A 19637-nucleotide genomic window follows, 5' to 3' on the forward strand; every position below is an offset into this window, starting at 1 on the left:
GGCACCGGGTTTAAATGGCTGGAATCAACTTCTCCCATGTTATTCAAAGAATTTTTTTAAATTCTTTAACTGTAAGAGGTAGGGACGTATGAATTCCCCCATGCCAATTTTATTTCACAATTTCAATGAAGCCTTGCATGTTTAGTCTTTTTTATCTCTTTAGTGAGAAACTGCAGCTACTGTTAAATTATATTGCCACATATTATCAAAATGAACCACGAAGTACAATACTTGAAGGCAAATTGTGATTACACAGTATGTGGCCTTGAAACCATGAATGCACTTATGGTGCACCGCATCCTAATGTGTAGCTTTTGAGCTCTCCCTGCGCTGTAACCATAATTGAATTCTGAGTTGGATATCCACAGTTGCTGAGATTCAGTTGGACTTGTTTCATCACACCAATTCCTTTCTCATTTCCAATTGCCACACCTCTCGGCTTCTGATACATCAAGTCAGAAATTATATACACATCTCTAACTGTTTGGATCTGCTGAGTGCATCAGGTTGTTGGTAGCATTGTTTTATATTTTTCACGTTGTGTTAGAAAATGCTGCAAATGTGTTGAAGTTCATCGTCATCATTCCAGGCAAAACTGTATCCTGGAACTCTTGTATCTTATCCACCTACGTTTCCCATCTTCAAGACTTTTTTTTGAAGATTTAAAACTTAAATACTTTGATCCATTAGAGTTCAGCCTGATGGGATTTTCTGGTTTTGGTTTTTAAGATGATGCCAAGTATCATTTAAAGGCCCCATCAGAATTGGAACTTTTAGCTTAACACATATACAGTGAAGTTACCGCATTTGTATTTAAACTAGCGATCATTATTAGATTCAGGGAAATGTGGATTATCAGATTTCATTGCTGTGGTCTGTAATTATCAAAGAAGAAACCATACCAGGAGTAGCTCAGTCAGCCTCTTGACCCTCTTCGACCATTCAATGAAATCATGGTTAAACCAGCCTTAGCTTCAGCGCTCATTCCTTGCTCTTACCCCACCTCCCTCTTTTCTGCAGTTTCCAAGGATGTGCGAGGTAGAAAATTCCAAAGGTTCACAACCCGAAGCAAATCTATCCATCTGAAATGGGCAACCCCTTATTCTAAATTTAAGTGGCCAAAGATCGAGAGAGTTGTGGGTCTGTGGAATGCATTGCCACAGAGGGTAGTGGGGGCAGATTCGTTGGATAGATTTAAGAGAGAGTTGGATAAGGCTCTTGTGGGCAGGGGAGTTGAGGGTTACGGGGATAAGGCTGGGATTGGTTATTGAAAAGGAAAGATCAGCTAATGATACGATAATTGGCGGTGCTGGCTCGAAGGACCAATTGGCCGACCCCAGCACCTATCGTCTATTGAAACATCCCATCAGCATCCCCCCCTGTCGATCAATCAATGTTCTTTAATTTAGAAAGCTCATCACAAAATTATTTCCAAAATAACTTGAATCTAAGCACTTGAAAGAGAATGAAAGTAGAATTTAAAGAAAATTAAATTATAGTTTTAAACAAAAAGTATAAAAATTACTTTAAAAATTGCAAAGTATTTACTTCACTGGTCACCATGTACTCTTGTAATGAAAGGATCTCTGACTCCTTTCCTTTTCATCTGGTAGTTTAAAGGTAGAAACAAAGGGGCAAGCAACCTGTGCTCAGCAGTCTTTTAATATGTGGCCAGCTGGTATTCCTGAATGCAAATGACATCTGTCTAATTTCTACAATGGCAGGCTCCATTGCAACATGTCCATATGAGAGGAAATCCAAGCCAGGGGACTGTTTCTAGATTCATTCTTGACTGCTTTGAGAGCTGAAAAAGTGAATGATCTGAATAAATATTTGCTGAATTTCAATAACCTGACTTGGGAGCAAATTAAACATTCTTCCACTTTGCAATCGCTAATAGCATCAAGCTTGCTGATCAGCGGCATTAACTTTAGCGCCGATTTCTCTCTGGTCGCTCTGCTGGAGGTTGATTTGACATTGGAAAGAAATCCCTGCAGTAACACCAAGGGCCTTTTATTTCCTGTATTGACTGTCCTGTGACCTCTCTGAGCTGAACGGAATTATTTGTGCTAATTGAGGCATAGTTAACATCAGTGTTTGGAGCTGATGTCCACTGGGAACTAGGTTCAGATTGAGCAACTTTGAACAGCTGTAAGAGCCTTGACAGATGGGATTCAGTCAGCTGCTTTCAGAAGCAAACCTTTATCTTTCAAATGGAGAAAGCACACTCTTCCCCTCTGTTTTATATTTGCCTTTTATTTCTATTTCACTGATGCAATAAAGCAAATTGCAACTTTTAAAAATATCAGCATGTGCACTTGAAAGGGGCATTGAACTACTTGAGCAATAAAGCAATGGGTGTGGCACCTATTTAAATGTAATGCCAAAGAATAAGACTGATTTATTTCAGGTTTATTATACCATATATCCTCAGAATATAGGATGTTAGCCGTGGCATTCTTGCCTCTGTGTTAGAAGGATGTATGTACCATTCCAAAGACAAACCTACAGCTGAGAAATACAATCTGCAAGCAAATTTGGACATCTTCAACTTTTTGTGATTTCCAGCCTCTGCAGTTTTTAAAAAAAAAATTGACTTTTAAGTGATCTACGTAGGATGTAAGAAGGTATTGGAAGATCTCCTCTTTCATATGAGACATGAAATTGAAGGTCCATTAACCCAGTCAAGTGACTGCAACAGACCCTGACTGGTTTTAGAAGAGTAGGGAATTCTATTTGTCCTTCCAACACCCTTCTTCTGGTGCTCTGGTCAACCAGCATCAGTAAAGGTATATTTTGGTCAAAAATCCCATTGGTGCTTTGTGGAACATGCTGTACAGAAATTGAATGTTAAGATTTTTGTTGTTCGAATAGTGTACTTGTACTTGAGGGAATGCCTACAAACACAATTTAATTCTGTATTAACTTTACTTTAACAACTGATTTGCTACACATTTTTAAAATTCTGATACAGTTCAAACATTTCACTTTATTTAACTTGCTTTATAAAGCTTCATCTCCTCTGTTGTGGTCTCTCTCTCTCTGCTTAACATAGGAGCCTAAACCAGCCATTCTCAACGGGGGCCCTTTGGACCCCCCCCTCCCCCCCGGGGCCCACAGCTCACTTAAGAAAAAGCCTTGTTTTCTTTTCACCTCACATAGCATACATTTGTTTTGTGCAGTCGGTAGGGGAGAAGAATGGAAGAAATCACAACTTGACTGCTTCCCAGGGGAAGGGGGCCTGTAAACTTTGAGCAGAGTCCTGGGAGGCCCCATAGCCAAAAAAAAAGTTGAGAATGGCTGGCCTAGACTGTGAGTTCCTGCAGACCTTTGGAATATTATTGCTCACTCAGATTTTCATTGCACTCTGAAACTGTAAACTTGTAGTAAAAGCCCAGGTAAATAGTTTTGGAAATTTTTCATCCGAAACTTTGACAAATGTAAACCTTCCAGTAGAAATTTATTTCTCATCTGAGCCCAAATGCACTGTTCAAGGCCCTTGTTTAAAAAAAAAAAATTCATTTTAAAATTGATTTTGATTTGTTAGTTCACTGGAGCGATCCACAGCCTCCAGTATTCTGTGTCTTGGAGAAGTAATATGCAGGGTCATGGATTTGTACAGCATGGAACTGTCTTTTTACCTCCCCTCTCCAAGTTTGTACCAGCCATCAACTGTAGACCATCTACTCCACAGTAGGAGCAGTTCAAATTGACCAGTTGGCCTACCACCCCTTTCATTGTTGGGTGCAGAATAAAGCCAGAGCACCTGTAGGAATTTCCCTGTGATTGTCATTGTAAACTCCTCGTGGTGAGCATTCAAGATCAGGATTGAACCCGAGTTCAATGAGAAAGTCTTCAGATACTGTGGTGAAGTGCAGAGCACATACATGCTGGAGAAATTCAACAGATCATGCAATAACCAAAGGGAGTAAAAGGCAACCAACATTTTGGGCCTGGGCCCTTGTCATGTATAAACACCTGAATAATAAAATAGAGGAGGGAGGAGGAAGGGGCAGTGAGAGGAGCACAGGCTAACAGATAAGAGGTTATAGGTGGATTTAGGTGGGAGGGTAGAAGAGCAAAAAGCTGAGAAATGATAGGCAGAGAGGACTAAGGGTAGAAGGAAGGGAAGAAGCTGGAGGAAATGAGACAGGAAAAGGGAAAAGTTGGGGGAGGGTTCATCAGCAATTGGAGGTCTATGCTAATGCTCTCTGGTTGCAGACTGGATGATTGACTTGATTGCCCAATTGTGAGGGGCTCGTATGCTGAGGCAGACACTTATGGGACAGGTTGCAGAATAGGAACACGGGCATTCAAATTATAACTGCCATCACTAAAATGGCAGCAGGCAGTGCATGGTTCCTACTGGGAAGTTACTAGGGCAAGCAGAAGTGCTACAAGACATAGGAGCAAAGTAGGCTATTCAACCCATCGAGTCTGCCCTGCCATTCAGTCATGAGCTGATCCATTTTCTCACTCAGCCCCACTGCCTTAAATACACGCGGTGACTTGGCCTCCACACCCATTCTGTGGCAACAAATTCCACAGATTCACCATCATCTGGCTAAAGAAATGTCTCTGTTCTGGTGGACGTCCTACAATCTTTAAGTTGTGCCCTCTTGTTCTAGACCAGTGGTTTTCAAACTGCCCCTCTAGACTCGCATTCCACCATAAGCAATTCCTATGCCATATGTGCTCTGTGATTAGTAAGGGATTTCTTAAGGTGGGATGTGGGTGGAAAGAAAAAATTTGAAAACCACTGTTTTAATCGTCCCTCATTGACTCGTTATGTGCATGGTTTCGTAACTCCAAAGGAAATGGACCAATGACAATTTTTCTGAAGCAAAATATTTTGGTCTCGAGCAGTGATTCTCAACCTTCCCTTCCTACTCACATCCCACCTTAAGCAGTCCCTTACTAATCACAGAGCACTTATGGCATAGGGATTACTTAAGATGGAACCAACCTTTCAACATTCAAAATGTTTCATTGAGATTCCCCTTTATTTTCCTAAATTCCAACGAGTCCAGGCCAAGAGCCATCAAACGTTTCTCATATGATGGCCCTTTCATTCCTGAAATCACCCTTATGATCCTCTGAACTCGCTCCAAGGTCAGCACTTCCTTTCTTAAAAGAGGAGCCCTAAACTGCTCACAGTACTCTAAAGTGGAGTCTCATCAGTGCCCTATAAAGCCTCAACATTTCATCACTGCTCTTGAATTGGATTGAATTCATCTTGAAATGAATGTCAGCATTGCCTTCACTACTGACTCACCAACCTGCAGGTTTACCTATCGGTGTGTCCTGCATGAGAACTCCCAGGTCCCTTTGCATCTGGAAAGTTTCAATTTTGTCCCCATTTATAAAATAGTCTGCCCATTTATATCTTCTACCGAAGTGTATCACCCCACACTTTCCAATATTGTATTTCATTTGCCACTTCTCTGCTCATTTTCCTAATATGTCAAAGTCGTTCTACAGCCTTCCCTGTTTCCTCAACACCACCCACTCCTCTATATCTTTGAATTTCTGGCCAAGTTTGCAGATGACACATTCACTCCAGAACATAAATCATTGATATACAACATAAAAATAAGTCGTCCTATTGCTGACCCCTGTGGAATACCACAAGCAACTGGCAACCAACAAGAATATGATCCCTGTATTCTAACTCTCCTTCCTGACAATCTATCGATGCTCTTCTCACACTAGTATGTTTATTGTTATATTCTTGTTACGTAGCCTCATGTGTCAAAGGCCTTCTGAAAATCCAAATAGGCAACAAAATCACAAGTGCTAATTTCTGTTTTATTTCCTTTCTGCTTTGGATATTCTTCAAATGTTATTCCAACCTTTTCCGAATACCACAAAGGTGGCTTACAGGAGTTTAGTTGATGTATTGGAACCTGTGTGTTTTATTGATATTTATTTTGATCTTTTATATATTCTACCATCTGTGGGCTATGTACAAAGCTATCAGAGTCTAAATCCTAATGCTGTACTTTGCAAACATTACATCATGTTTTATTTGGAGTTCAGGGCTTCTGTCAGGAAAAAAATGGATTTGCTTAATGCCCCATTCTCAGACTTTGCAATGAGACCAATTAGTCTGTGTCAGTCAGACTGTGGCAGTTGTGAAATATGAGCACATTCAACATGCACACAAGAATACTTCTTTGTCATCCTGACATTGACCTTGGCTGTGAAATAGGAGAAAATTTAAATTCCATCCATTAATAATGTAATCTTGGAGCTCTCTTTGACCTTATTAGCATCATTGGTTGTTGGTCAATTTATTTAATGTTTCAGTTTTTTTAAAAATCTGTGATATCCTTGTTATTCTACTGGGAAACTAAATTATACTTTTTAGAAAGCACCAATATTTAAAATGAAGTGTTCTTGTCTATACTGAAAGTCTATGATTTGTGATTTGGGTTTACGTGTGCCTTATGGTGCTCAGTGCTTTTTATGACTCCCCTTAAGGCATAGAGAGAGATGTAGCTTTGTTATAGGACTACTGTTTTTCCTCTTTTCTTTCGCTTAACTTGAATTAATGGAAAATTGAAAATAAGTTGTGTAAAATGTTGTGGGTGTGGAAGTTGGTTCAAATTGGTATCCAGCCAACATGGTGGGCTAAAGGCTCCTGCACTGTGCTCTTCTTCGTACTCCTGCTAAGTTTGCTGTGTCTTTAAGAAGCAGACTGTTGGGGACCTATCGTACGTCCCAATCAAAATGATCATTTTCCGTTATTTCTACATTGGGCTAAGTTCCTTGATCTCATGATTCTGGACATCAGCCAGAGGTAACACTGAAATCACTCTGTCCTGAGAGGTTTGTAAATTGCATTGTTTGAAGTCAGCTGAGCCTAGGAAAGCAAGTCGAGCAACGTTGGATGATTTTGAATTTCAAGGCGGTTGTGGCGGCTTGTCCACGCGGCAGGCGACCCGGTGCCAGCAGTCGCAGTCGAGTTCGCAATCAGAGACATACTCGTGAGCTCTCGATGCGGGGCAAAACAACGGGCAGGAAGTTGACGTCCCTTCCGCCCCGCACGAGCGCTGGGACTAGCGTGAACCTTTTAAGCATGTGAGTTTGAATCAATAAAGCACTCGGTTTGAAACTTCAGCATGTTTCTTCCACCGCGGAGGCCGATAGCCACACTGTCATAATTTAACTGTAGTCAGTATATTGTTACTATAATATTTCATAAAATTAATGAAGGGAAAGAGCATAAAAAGATGAAAGTGATACCAAAAAAATGGCCTGGAGATCGATGCAGGAGATGTACAAAATTATGTGAATTTTTGGCTCTGTCGTCATGGAAGAGAGAACTATTGTACATTATCTCATCCCATGGGAAGAACATGAAGCATTGGAAGTAATACTTCTCTTTAAGGGGATCACACTAGGGGAAAAAAACTGGACTTTGTCGTCTTTGAGCTTTTGACTGGATTGGAATGTGGAGCATGAAGGCAGGCTCATCCGACTAGTGAATCTACTGGCTGGCATCCAGTGGAGAAGTTGCCAGGATATGTGATTCGTCTGCAAAATTCTCAGAAGGTCTCTTCGTCAGGATATCAGGATGTGTCACCACTGAGGAAGGTTTATATACCTTAATAGGAACAATCTTGGCTCAATAAACTCAGGTGTGTAAAAGTGGATGACACATTTTTCTTGTTTGTTTTTCCCTTGTGTGAAGATGTTGTTTTATGGTTTTATTGTATATGTTGAATATTTATTGGTTTTGAAGGGGGGAGGGAGGGAAGGGGGGGAAAAAAAGGGAGAAAATGTCACTGTGTATATTTAATGAGAAACATTTGTACATATTTTGGTTGATATGGTTCACAGTGTGAGAATTAAAAGAAAATAAACTCAGAAGGACCATTGTGTTCCAATTAGCAGAAGATGATGTAGCAAAAATAAACTGCAAAATAACAACTGCTGTTGGAAATCTAAATTGGATGACATTAGAGAGAAATTAATGTTTTGGGACAGATACTGTCATGGTTTGGTTGTAATAAAGTGTGGCTCAGAACTGCTGAGCAATGTGACGGATTGTCTTCCGCCAGCCCTTATGTGCGTTCTAACGTTAAGCTTCAAAGTGACTAAAGAGCTTGGGGGTTGAGGCTATGGGTCTGCAGCATTTTGTTACAGATTACCCTAACATGGGAAGCGACTTGGTGCCATGCCTGTCACTTTGTCAAAATGCCTCAAATGTGGATACAAATTAAATACAATTTAATACAGAAATGGGTCTTCGGTGTTCAGACTATTGTTGACTGGCGTAAACAAGCTCCCTTGTGTAAGTTCTTCAGTACTACCTATTGAAGGTGGCCAGGGTTATGGAAATTGGGGCGGCATGGTTAGTGTAGCAGTTAGCACAACGCTGTTACGATGCCAACGACTGGGGTTCGAATTTGAATTCTGGCTGGTTACATCACTGTCTTGTATGGAGGCACCAACTCTTAGGACAAGAATAAACTTCAGAGGGTTGTTAACTCGGCCTGTGACATTACAGGCACCAGACTTCACTCCATCGAGGGCACCAACATGAGGCGGTGTCTTTAAAAAAAAAAGCAGCCTCCATCCTCAAAAGACCCTCACCACTCAGGCCACGCCCTCTTCACTCCGCTGCCATCAGGAAAAAGGTACAGGAGCCTAAAGACAAGCACTCAGCTTCTTCCCCTCTGCCATCAGATTCCTGAATAATCAATGAACCAAACACATGGCCTTACTTTTCATCCGCTATTATTTTTATTTTTTTATATACTAATGTCATAAGATGGTTATAATATGAATGTTCGCTCGATGATGCTGCCCCAAAACACTGAACCTCATGACTTGTTCATGACAATAAATCAGGATTCTGAATCCGGCGATGTCTGTCGGGAATTTGTCCGTCCTCCCAGTGTCTGCGTGGGTTTCCTCCCTCTGTTCAAATCGTACCAGGGTTGTAGGCCATTTGGATGTAACTGAGCAGCATGGGTTTGTGGGTTGAAAGGGCCTGTTACTGTGCTATTTGCCTATGTCTAGATTAATACATTTAATTAACATTAAACTAACGTGAAAACCAGAAATCGAGATATTAATGCAGAAAAGTAAAGCATTTTGTATTGAAACCTCAAAATGCAGAAATTTGATCTGTTCATACACTAAGCAGGAGGACGATGGCAAGATATTTGCATATCCCGTGTAAATTGTACTGTTTATCATTCCATCTGAGGTCTGCTCAAGAGGTTCTCAAATCCATATTTCTCATTTGTTTGATAAATAGCTGGTGATTTCTTAGGAACAGTCCATATGGGGATGGCAAAATAGGCAGGTGTCTTTGGGATAATCTGGACAACTGGACTGTTTGCTGTTTCACAAGTTGACAAATCAGTTGACTGATGAAACCTGAAATAAGAGTCATTTTGGACCCAAGACTCTTTTTTGCAGTTTCTGAGGCTATTTTCTCAACAGATTAGCAGCATGGGAACTGGAAAGTCCCACCACTTGTGTGTAATCCATATGGTGTTTCAAGTGGCATTTTTTCAATGCTGCTTCCTCTCTCCATCCCATTGACCTTCATTAATGGCATTTCAAGAAGCCTGTAGCCTGAATCCTGGAAGATCATTATGTGTCTCTATTAATCTGAGCCATTGCATATTTGTGGTCATAACATCAATGGGATCTGAGTACAGATATCCCCACTTTTACGAAAGACCTACATTAGCACCTGTTTTCACTAACCGAAAGAAATTCAAAAAGGATTTTCACTTTTACGGAAGAAAAAGTGAAAATAGCGTTCAGCGTTTGTTTTCCAATGAGCTGTTATAGAGGCAGCGGGCACCCCTAGCAGTGAGAGTGGCGACGCCAAGCTCCTTCCCCGGGAACTACACTCAGCATTACACGTTAGTGACCTTCCTGCCCTGATGGATTCAGACGGCAGAGATGTTAATACAGTAGTCGACCCTTTTCCGCTCTCTCCTATACCCCGCTCTCCTGTACCTCCCACCGCCCCAACCTCCTGACAACTCGGCCTAACATAACATCATCATCACCTCCCAGTATTCCAGTGTGCTGTCTTCCCAATTCTGGTAAGTGAAACTACACTCTCCATACATTATTTCTACTTTATAGACTGTGTATTTATCGTCTAATTCCTGCTTTTACTATACATGTTAGAGTTATTTTACGGTTTAAGTGTTATTTGGTATGAATTGGTAGGTTATTTTTTGGGACTGGGAAATGCTCAAAAAATGTTCACATATAAATGAATGGTAATTGCTTCTTCGCTTTTCACCATTTCAGCTTACAAAAGGTTTCATGGGAATGCTCTACTTTCGGATAGCAGGGGAAACCAGTACGGGTACACAATCCTTTATCCGGACATCTAAAATCTGGAAAGCTCCAAAAACTGGCATTTTTTTCCTGGTGCTGGTACAGCAGAGGGAGAGAGAGAGAGAGACAGCAGCGCGACTAGGTTGAGCGGGTGGGGGGGGGGGGGGAGAGAGAGACGCCAGCGCGACTGGAAGGGGGTGGATATGGCAACACGATTCGGATGGGCTTAAATCCGGGGCAGCTGGCTTTTGTTCTGAAATCCGGAAAACTCTGAAATCCGGAACACACTGTCCTCGAAGGACACCTGTATATGAAAGAGATCCTTCAGTTAATGACCCTGTGTTCTTAGCTACACCATAGTTTGAAGTCAAGTATGGTCAATAAGTATAGAAAGGCCAATCCCTCAGACTTTGGGACCCGACAGCGGCAGCATTCTGAATTCAATCAGAAGACAAAATACTGTTTTGAGACCTACACTTCCAAGTTCTGCTGCATTTTTCTCAAACTGTAAAAATCACTACTTGCAACTAAAACATTACCCCTGCTCCCATAACCAACCTACTGTTGGGAATTCTAAAAATCGAAAGACAGTCTTCTTTTTATATTGGCCTCAGTTGAAGTGATAGAAGACTGGAGGGTAGTTGAACAGTTGTTATTTTAAAAAGTACGGCAAGGACAAGCCAGGGAACAACAGCCCAGTGAGCCTAATGTCAGTAGTGTGGAAATTGCAAGATGGTACTCCCAGTATTTGAGGTAATCAGCATGGCTTTGTGTGTGGGAGATCGTGTGTCATGAATCTGATTGCGCTTTTTGAAGAGGTGACCAAGAATATTGTGTGTAGGCATAGACTTTAGTAAGGCATGGCACAAGCCTATACCCCCCAATAGACCATATATTTTTGAGGGGTTGGGGAAGCCAGAGCACCGAGAGAAAGCCTATGCAGATACAGGGAGATCGTACAAACGCCTTGCAGGCAGTGCCAGGTTACATCCTGTAATAAATTCCAGCATTTTTCCTACAAGGCAACAGTTGCAGTAATTCCCTATTTTCTTTCTCCTTCCTTAAACAAATTTGCTGCCGACCAGTCCTCGACAACAATTCCAGAAACTACAGAACATTGAAAGATAATTACAAAATCATCCTCTATCTTTATGAGCAGCCCTTGCAAAACATTGAGTTGTAGATCATTAGGTCCCAGGGATTTATCACCCTTCAACTCCACCAGCTTCTCTGGTACTATTTTTGTGACGTAGTTACTTCCTTCCAGTTCCTCATTCTTCGCAAATCCTTGATATCTGGCAGATTTTGAACCTTCAGTTTCTTACATTTTGATGTTCATACAGTAAATCAGGGTTCAGATTATTTTAGTTTAATCTGTTAAATAAACTATTTCGATATAGGTCTCATATGGTTAGGATAAAGTCACATATTTGGAAAATCTCCTTGTAATACAATTCCACCTTCAACTAATCAGGACAACCTGTCCCCTGTTAATTCCTTCTCCCCATAAAATATCAGTAACCAATGAATCTGGTCTAGTGCTTGGCCATTCTGAAACAGGTAAAAGTTCAATATTACGGTAAAGCACTTTATTCACACTTTGTTCAAAGTGAAAGCTATTTGAGGTGATGATCAAAAATTTCCAAAATTCCTTGAAACAGAAGTGACTTAAAGGACCGTGATGATATACAGATGAAAGATCTTAGACTACACTAGCTGAGCATCTTCCAAGGCGGCTTTACTGGAATTTTATACAGGGCAAGAGCCTATCAAGTAGCTGTGATTTTAAAGGTATGTTTTATGGAAAGTGTGGCTGAACATGAGTACTGTCTACGTTATGCTATTTCATCAGCTCCATCTCTCACTTTCTATCAGTCAAAAATTAGCTTTACATCAATTTTGAAATGCAGTGGGAAGTTTTGTAATTAGATGTGCTACCTTTCAGTTAAGGCATTAAACCTGGAGTTTGTAAACCAATAATTTCTATGACACCATTTTAACAAGTAATCAAGGGGAAATGAGAAAGGCACAGGATAGTGAGGAGAAAATTGATACGAAATGCGTGACAGGCTGCGGCAGTAAATATAAGACGAGCTTAGAGTGTGGATTGGCATGTGAAATTATGACATTGTGGCCATTAGTGAGACTGTTGTAGGAGGGGGCAGGACTGGCAGCTCAGTGTTCTGGGCTTCTGTTACTTTAGATGTGTTAAAATGGGATTGGGGGATGAAAAGGGGAGGAGTGGCATTGCTCGTCAGGGAAATTATCACAGCTGTGCTCAGGCAGGACAGACCAGAGAGCTTGTCTACTGAGGCTATATGGGTGGAGCTGAGGAATGGGAAAGGTATGAACACACTCATGGGGTTGTAATATAGGCAGTCCATTAGTCAGCGAGAATTGGAAGAGAAAATCTGTAGAGAAATAGTAGACAGGTGCAGGAAACATAAGGTTGAGATAGTAGGGGCTTTTAATTTTCCACATATTGGCTGGGACTCCCATTCTGTAAAAGGGTGGACTAGCTTGAAGTTTGTCAAATGTCGTAAGGTACATTTTCTAAATCAATATATAGAGGTATCAACTCTAGAGAATGCAATACTGGATTAGGGAATGGTGACAGAAATATGTGTAGGGGAACATTCTGGGTCCAGTGATCATAAACCATTAGTTTCAAGTTAATTAAGGAGAAGGATAGGCCTGGGCCTCGGTTGAGATTCTAAATTGGAGAAAGGCTGATTTTGAGGAAATGAGAATGGATCTAGAGGGAAGTGGAAAACCTTCAAAGGTAAAATTTTGTGAGTATAGAATATGCACGTTCCTGTCAGGATTAAAGGCAAAGGGGACCTTGATATTTGAGTCATACTGGCGATCTGGTTCGGAAGAAGAGAGAGATGTACAGCAGGTATAGGCAACATAGAGCAAATGAGGTACTTGAGAAGTATTTTTTGAAAATGCAAGAAAATGTAGATTAATTATAGATTCCAACCAAAGCAGATACAATCTAGATCAGCAGTATCTCATGGAGGGAAAGAGGTGGCTGCATCTAAAGGCAGCTCTGCCAAGGACAGATGAAATTGAAAGTTCCACATGGCTTGAAGCATGTGCTTATCGTTTCCATGGTCAGTACAAGTTCTCAATAATCCTGCTCAATTCTGCATTTTGAACTTCCAGTACGTTATTCAAAAACCTCTTTTTGCATGTTTGACCTCGATCAGATTTTTTCAGCTACACAGACTAGGATAAATATGTTTGTGGTTAGAGGATGGACCACAGACTTGAATAGAAAAGCTGTTTTACTGACCTTTTCTTGACCCACCAAGCCTTTGTTCGTGTTCTGGTGGAAGAGCAAATTTGAGTGGAAGCCAGTTGGCCAAGAGCCTAGGCCTAAACTGTAATGAAAGAGCACAGCAGCATGCTTTAACAGTTTTGTATACTTCAACTGTTTTGCCCATGATAACAAATGTTTAGATGCAATTGTGATTAAGCTCATCCTTCTTCCCCACCAACCCTGTAACCCTGTGGAGGAACTGATGCTAATCTATTTGGTGTTCCAATGACATCTACAACTTGAAATATTTCCACTGAGCATTCACTGATGTCTTATTATCTTAATGCAGTAAAACCCCTGGTATCTGGAATTTAAGCAACTGTTATATGGTTATGGTCAGCGCAAGGAGCAAAATATCGAGGAAATAAATTTTTAATAAATAAGAATAAAATAATAGGTAAAAGATACACAAGTTTAAAATAGTAAAAGTAAATATTCTTTGAGGTAACAACAACCCTTGGTGAAAAATGGAGCAAATATTCAGCCAGCGGAGGGCCTTCGTCATGCTTTTCTCGTAGAAGCTGTTTGAATAGAGAGGCGTGAAACAGCAATGGCGTCGCCCAGGATGAAGAGCTGGTCAATGCCACTCACCGTTGGGGTGACTCACTTGAGTGTCTCCTTATCCCTGCTTAGTAAGAGTCGCCCCAGTCAGAGGCTTTACCTGTAAACTTGGGGGAAGGGTGGGGTTAATTATTTATAATGTTATTATGCGTCTTTCGGGCGGCTCCATAGAGGGAAAGGAACCTGAAGATGCAGCGACAGTTTAATGATTTAAAAGAATGTGACTGAAAAAAAAGTCGAGAGCTTTAAGGTGTATATGTTCATGTAAGTGAAGTTTGTTCAGTCGAAGCACAGAATAGTAAACTGTTTATCCTTAATGAAAGTGATTAGTTAGGCAATGTAAGAGTAAATCAAGCAACCAGAAAATATACTTATCCAGCATCTATCAAACCCCATAGGTGCCAGAAACCAGGGGTTTTATGTACCTGCCCCTCTCATCCTGATGCTGAGAAGACATCCATCTCTGGTTCATTGCCAGAACAGTTCTGGAATCTATTTGCATTTTCTTATTTGGAGTTAGAATTTGTGATCCTGGGCAACACTTACCAAATTTCAAATAAACGGGAGCAGTAGAGTAATAAAATTTGTTTACTGGATGAAATATCTTCTCAGTTTTTCCATGTTCGTTAATTGCCATTCAAATGTCACTTGATGGAAAGATTAGGGAATTTTCTTACTGAATCTCATTTCTGTGTAGATCTGTATTTTACATTTGGTAAATTGTTCTAGTTCAAGCTTATTATTATGTGTATCAGTGAGAAAGTTCATTTTGTGTGCAATCCAGCTATTCAACTCGTACATAGTACAACAATAAAAATGCAGTGCTGTGTGTGTGAGAGTGTGAACAGTTAGAACTGAGCAAAAGCAGTGTTATTTTACTAATATGAGGTTTGTCCTAGTCAGATATGAGCTGGAGAGGAATTGTTATTGAATTTGGTGGTGTGTGATCTCATACTCTCGAATCTTCAATGAGACTGGAGGAGTGTGGGATGAGTCTTGAAATGTTGGCTGTTTTTCTAAGGTTGGGGGGGGGAAATGTAGATTGAAGTTGAGGGAGGGGTCAACCCATGTCATTTTGGCAGTCATGGGTTGAGTATATCCCATACCACACAGCTATGGATCCTGCCAGCAAAATTTTCTAAATCTGCAGAAGTTGTTGAGTGACACAGGTGACATGCTGACTTTCTTCTGGTTTCTGAGATAGTAGAGATGCTGGTGCATTTTCTTGGCCATTATATTGAGGAAAAGCCCAACACCCAACCCCAACCAACCAATTTTCCCTTGCAACCGTGTCTGCCTGTCCCGCATCGGACTTGTCAGCCACAAACGAGCCTGCAGCTGACATGAACAACTAAATGTTTTTTTTTCCATCAGTATTCACTCAGGAAATGGGCACAGAGTCTTGGGAAGTAAGGAAAACAAGCAGTGAGGTCATAGAACCTATACAGATTAAAGAGGAGGAAGTGCTTGCTGTCTTAAAGCAAATAAGGGTGGACAAATCCCCAGGGCCTGATAAGATATTCCCTTGGACCTTGAGGGAGGTTAGGGTATTAAAGGTTACGGAGAGAAGGCGGGGACGGGGTACTGAACTTTAAGATCAGCCGTGATCTCGTTGAATGGCGGAGTAGGCTCGAAGGGTCGAATGACCTACTCCTGCTCCTATCTTCTATGCTTCTATGTTAGAACATCCTTAAATCTTTAATTCATTCCACTTGGTAATTTGTTTCTGGAATGAAACTTAGCACAGTGTCATTAGTTGTGCACCAATGGGAAATAAAATGGCAATTGTTTGTTTTTATTTTCATTTGATGCTTGTATTGTTCTTTTAATTCATTGTAGATATTTTCATTCTAGCTCCTTTTCTCAGAGAAAAGCAAAGAAACACCAAGACCTAATGATTCCTGTATTTATCTCTTATTATGTTGATTGAGAAATATATCAGCAGTCCTTCATCACTGGGTCTAAATCATTTATAGTATCTACCCAAAGGAATACCAACACTTGAGGGGCTGCATAGGTTCAAGAAAATTGCTCACAGTTACCTTATAGGCAGTTGGGAATGTCCAGTCATTGCTGACCTAGATCCTGAAAAATGAGCATCAAGTTATTTTCAGTTGAACGTATTTTTCTGTCAAGAGTCTTCACTTGAATAGTTCTACACATGCAGTTTTATCTCCCAACAGTCCACCTCGGAGCTTGATCTTGGACTTTCAATCCTGCATTCTATGTTCATTCAATTAAATTATCAGTTTCTTTCCAGATTGATTACCTTTCATCAAAAGCATTTGCAGAGGAAGGTTTTCTGTACGAATTTGGCCCATTATTGCTTTCCATTAATGCACATCATTGCAGGGACATATAAAATCACTGGAGTTCTAATCTAACTCGAGTGTAACACTGATCTTTCAGTACGGATGGAGCTTGTTAATTAGCTGAACAGCCAGTTCAACAATGTTGTACAGAGAAGGGGGGTGGGAAATAATCTTTTTTCTGACATTGGTGCGTTGAATACAATCAATGGATAAGTTAATATTATTCTTCAGTGTAAATTTATAAGATATTATCCCTCAGTTTGACACCAGGTGAGGAATTTTGCATCAAATTTTATGATAAATTAAACAAAATTGGGAATGTTCCTGATAGATTATGCTCAGAAAGATGTAACTAACAGTTTCCTACTCACATTTCCTGTAATATTTGAAATGTTGTTTTTTTCTGTTGTGTATTTGATTTTGATTGTGCAAAGGACATATGAAGGCACACGGCTACTAATATGGGCCTATTCTAGGTTTCAGTGGTGTCTGCTTTCATTTTACTGCAGGGAATAGATGAACCAAATAGTTTATTTTATCAAACTGATATTGTTGCCATGTTATTTTCAAGGAACCTCACTTTGTGTTTCACTTTCAGTCCTCCTTTTCCCCTCTGCAATATTAACTACAATCTACATTTGCTGCAATCAGATTCTGAATTATAATACTGTATTGGAAATCATTTATAATTTTACATGTGTGTATATATACTCATTCTATAAGATGCAAGTAAACTGTTACAATTTCTTCTTTGTTTTGCTTTGTTTTTAATAATGTTTTTCTTTCCTACAGATCTAATTACCTGTTTGGACAAGGGGAGCCATTTTTCAGAGCCTGAATTTAGGTAAGGACTAATTTAATAGCTGGTACAAGGGTTTAGTTTTGGAATTTCTTTCAGGTAAATAAGTTGAAAACATTTTAAAGCTACCTAATGGTTTGGATCAGCTTGCTGTAATATTGTGCACGATGTTAATATGACTATGAGTGGTCATTGTTTATTAAATTACAATGAATTCACAACACAGAAACATGACATATTTGGAGTTTTTCCAATAATCTGCCTGCTCTAAACCTGTGTATCTTTTGGTTCCCCTTCTTGAACTATGGACCTAAATGGTAACGTGTTCTCTTGATTCGCCGGTAGGCCTTCAATGTAATACAGACGTCTCCAGATCTATTTTCTATATGTTGTGTTTAGTCTCGTATCTGTTGGCTGGCATTCTAGGTATCTCACTTTCTGTTTCGATCTGTTCTTTCCATCATTTCATAATTTGAATCCTTTATTTTAATCACAGTGCCATAATTATCTTGCAGTCCGAATTAAATCACTCCAGCCTTGCAATTTGTGAATCTGATAGGCTGTTATGTCAGCCAGCATGAGATGGGCGATGCACGTATGGGGAGGGATGTTCATCGGTTATACTAGGTCCATCTCCAGGAGGAAGGCTAAGTCATCAGGTGTTCCTTGATGTTATCCAGTAATCTGTGCATTGACAGAACATGGTTATTGATAGCAATGTTATTGCTTCCCCCGTTCCTTGAACATAGCTTGACCATTAGTTGGTGCATCCGAATGGTGAAGTATGACAGATAGCCTTCCCTGGTGAGCCTAGTGTTCTTGTGGCAACGTGATGGTGACCTTTGATAGCAGTTTTTTTTTAAATTATTCCGAATTTAGTTAAATAACCAGATTTCAATTATATTTCTGCCATGCTAGGATTTCAAATGATCTCATTGGGTACCGCATTCTAAGAGCAGAAAATATAACCAAAAAATGGTTCTTCTATATTTGAACGTACCTTGCAGTCAGTGATGCTGATTAGACCTTTAGTCTTCAGTTCACTGTTATTGTTCGTTGCGTTCAGTTGTATTAAAATCATCAAACCCAGATGTCTCATCCATTGTGTATCGCTATCCAGAAATGTTGGATTTATTTTCATTTTTGAGATATGCGAGTTGAGGGTCAAAGGGACCATCTACTGCTCATGCCTGATCACCCTTGATAAGATGGTGGTGTGCTGCCTTCTCCAATCCCTGGATTCTTTCGGATGAAGCGAGAGGGGAGAGGCAACATTTGACCTAACCTGGAGACAATAAATATATCAGATGGATAATAAATATTCACAATAATCTGCCCAAATAAGTCACTTCCAATAGTGCGAAGTCCTTTTATGCTATGGGAGCAGCACATTGAACCATGGCAGAATTTTCATAGTATATGCTAGGGCCCGAGAGAGGGTTGAAGAATATGGAGATTTAGGAGAACAGGTTCATAGTAGACTGATGCATGGCACCAGAAATGGGGAGAACAGCCCCCACCCCCACCTGTTGCAAGGGGGAAGTAGAGGGAACAACCCCCAAAGACGGTAACCACGGAGGTGGATCAGCGAGGGGCTGGCGATTTACGAGCGAGGAACTCTCAAAGGCCACTGGTGACTTGAGGTCTAAGAACTCGCCCCAGACTGCGGGCTGATGGAGACTGCTTCACGAGAACCAGATATCGGAACTGAGATTCGAGAAGATGCTGAGGGCAAAGAAGGCATCCTCATCGTGTTGGAGGTTTGGACCTGGGCTCGGGTAACTGAAGGTTTGAACTGAACTGTTGAGCATGTGGGAGTGCTGGAGGTGAATGGTGCCACTTTCTTTTGCTTCTCTTCCTTGACTTTAAGGGGTGCCGGGCAATGCTAATGGTAAATCTTTGTTTGCTTTATGCAGACTAAAGGAAATTTTATGTAATATTACATTTCTGTTTTATTACATGACAATAAATGGTACCTGATCTGATCAAAAGACGGGGTGGTGTTTGGCACACTTGCCTACATCAATCAGTCATGGAATAAAGGAGCTGAGATGTCGTGTTATAACTGTACAGGACGTTGGTGAAACTGCAGTCTGAATATTGTGCACAGTACTGATCGCCGAGCTGTTAATAAGTGGGAAATGGTGCAGAAAAGGTTTATGAGAACGTTACTGTGAATATGGTGGGCTTGAGTAATAAGGACAGACTGGGATTTTTCTCCCTGGAGAGCTGGAGCTTTTGGGTGTCTTTATTGAGGTGTATAAAATCACAAGGACATAGGTCATTATCTTTGATCCCAGGGTCGGGGAGTTTAAAAATA

The 19637-nt window shown here is 40.5% G+C and overlaps 1 protein-coding gene across 6 annotated transcripts in view; it reads left to right on the plus strand.

The window, feature by feature from the left end:
• The window catches only part of dcbld2 (discoidin, CUB and LCCL domain containing 2), a 90609-nt gene that overhangs the window by 21643 nt on the left and 49329 nt on the right, over window positions 1-19637 (plus strand). For all 6 annotated transcript variants that reach the window (XM_069888698.1, XM_069888700.1, XM_069888701.1 and 3 more), the window contains exon 4: window positions 17311-17362. In XM_069888698.1, coding sequence (XP_069744799.1) covers window positions 17311-17362 — 52 coding nt within the window. The remainder of the gene's footprint in view (window positions 1-17310; window positions 17363-19637) is intronic.

This window comes from Narcine bancroftii, chromosome 7 (genome assembly GCF_036971445.1).
Source record: "Narcine bancroftii isolate sNarBan1 chromosome 7, sNarBan1.hap1, whole genome shotgun sequence".
Lineage (NCBI taxonomy): Eukaryota > Metazoa > Chordata > Chondrichthyes > Torpediniformes > Narcinidae > Narcine > Narcine bancroftii.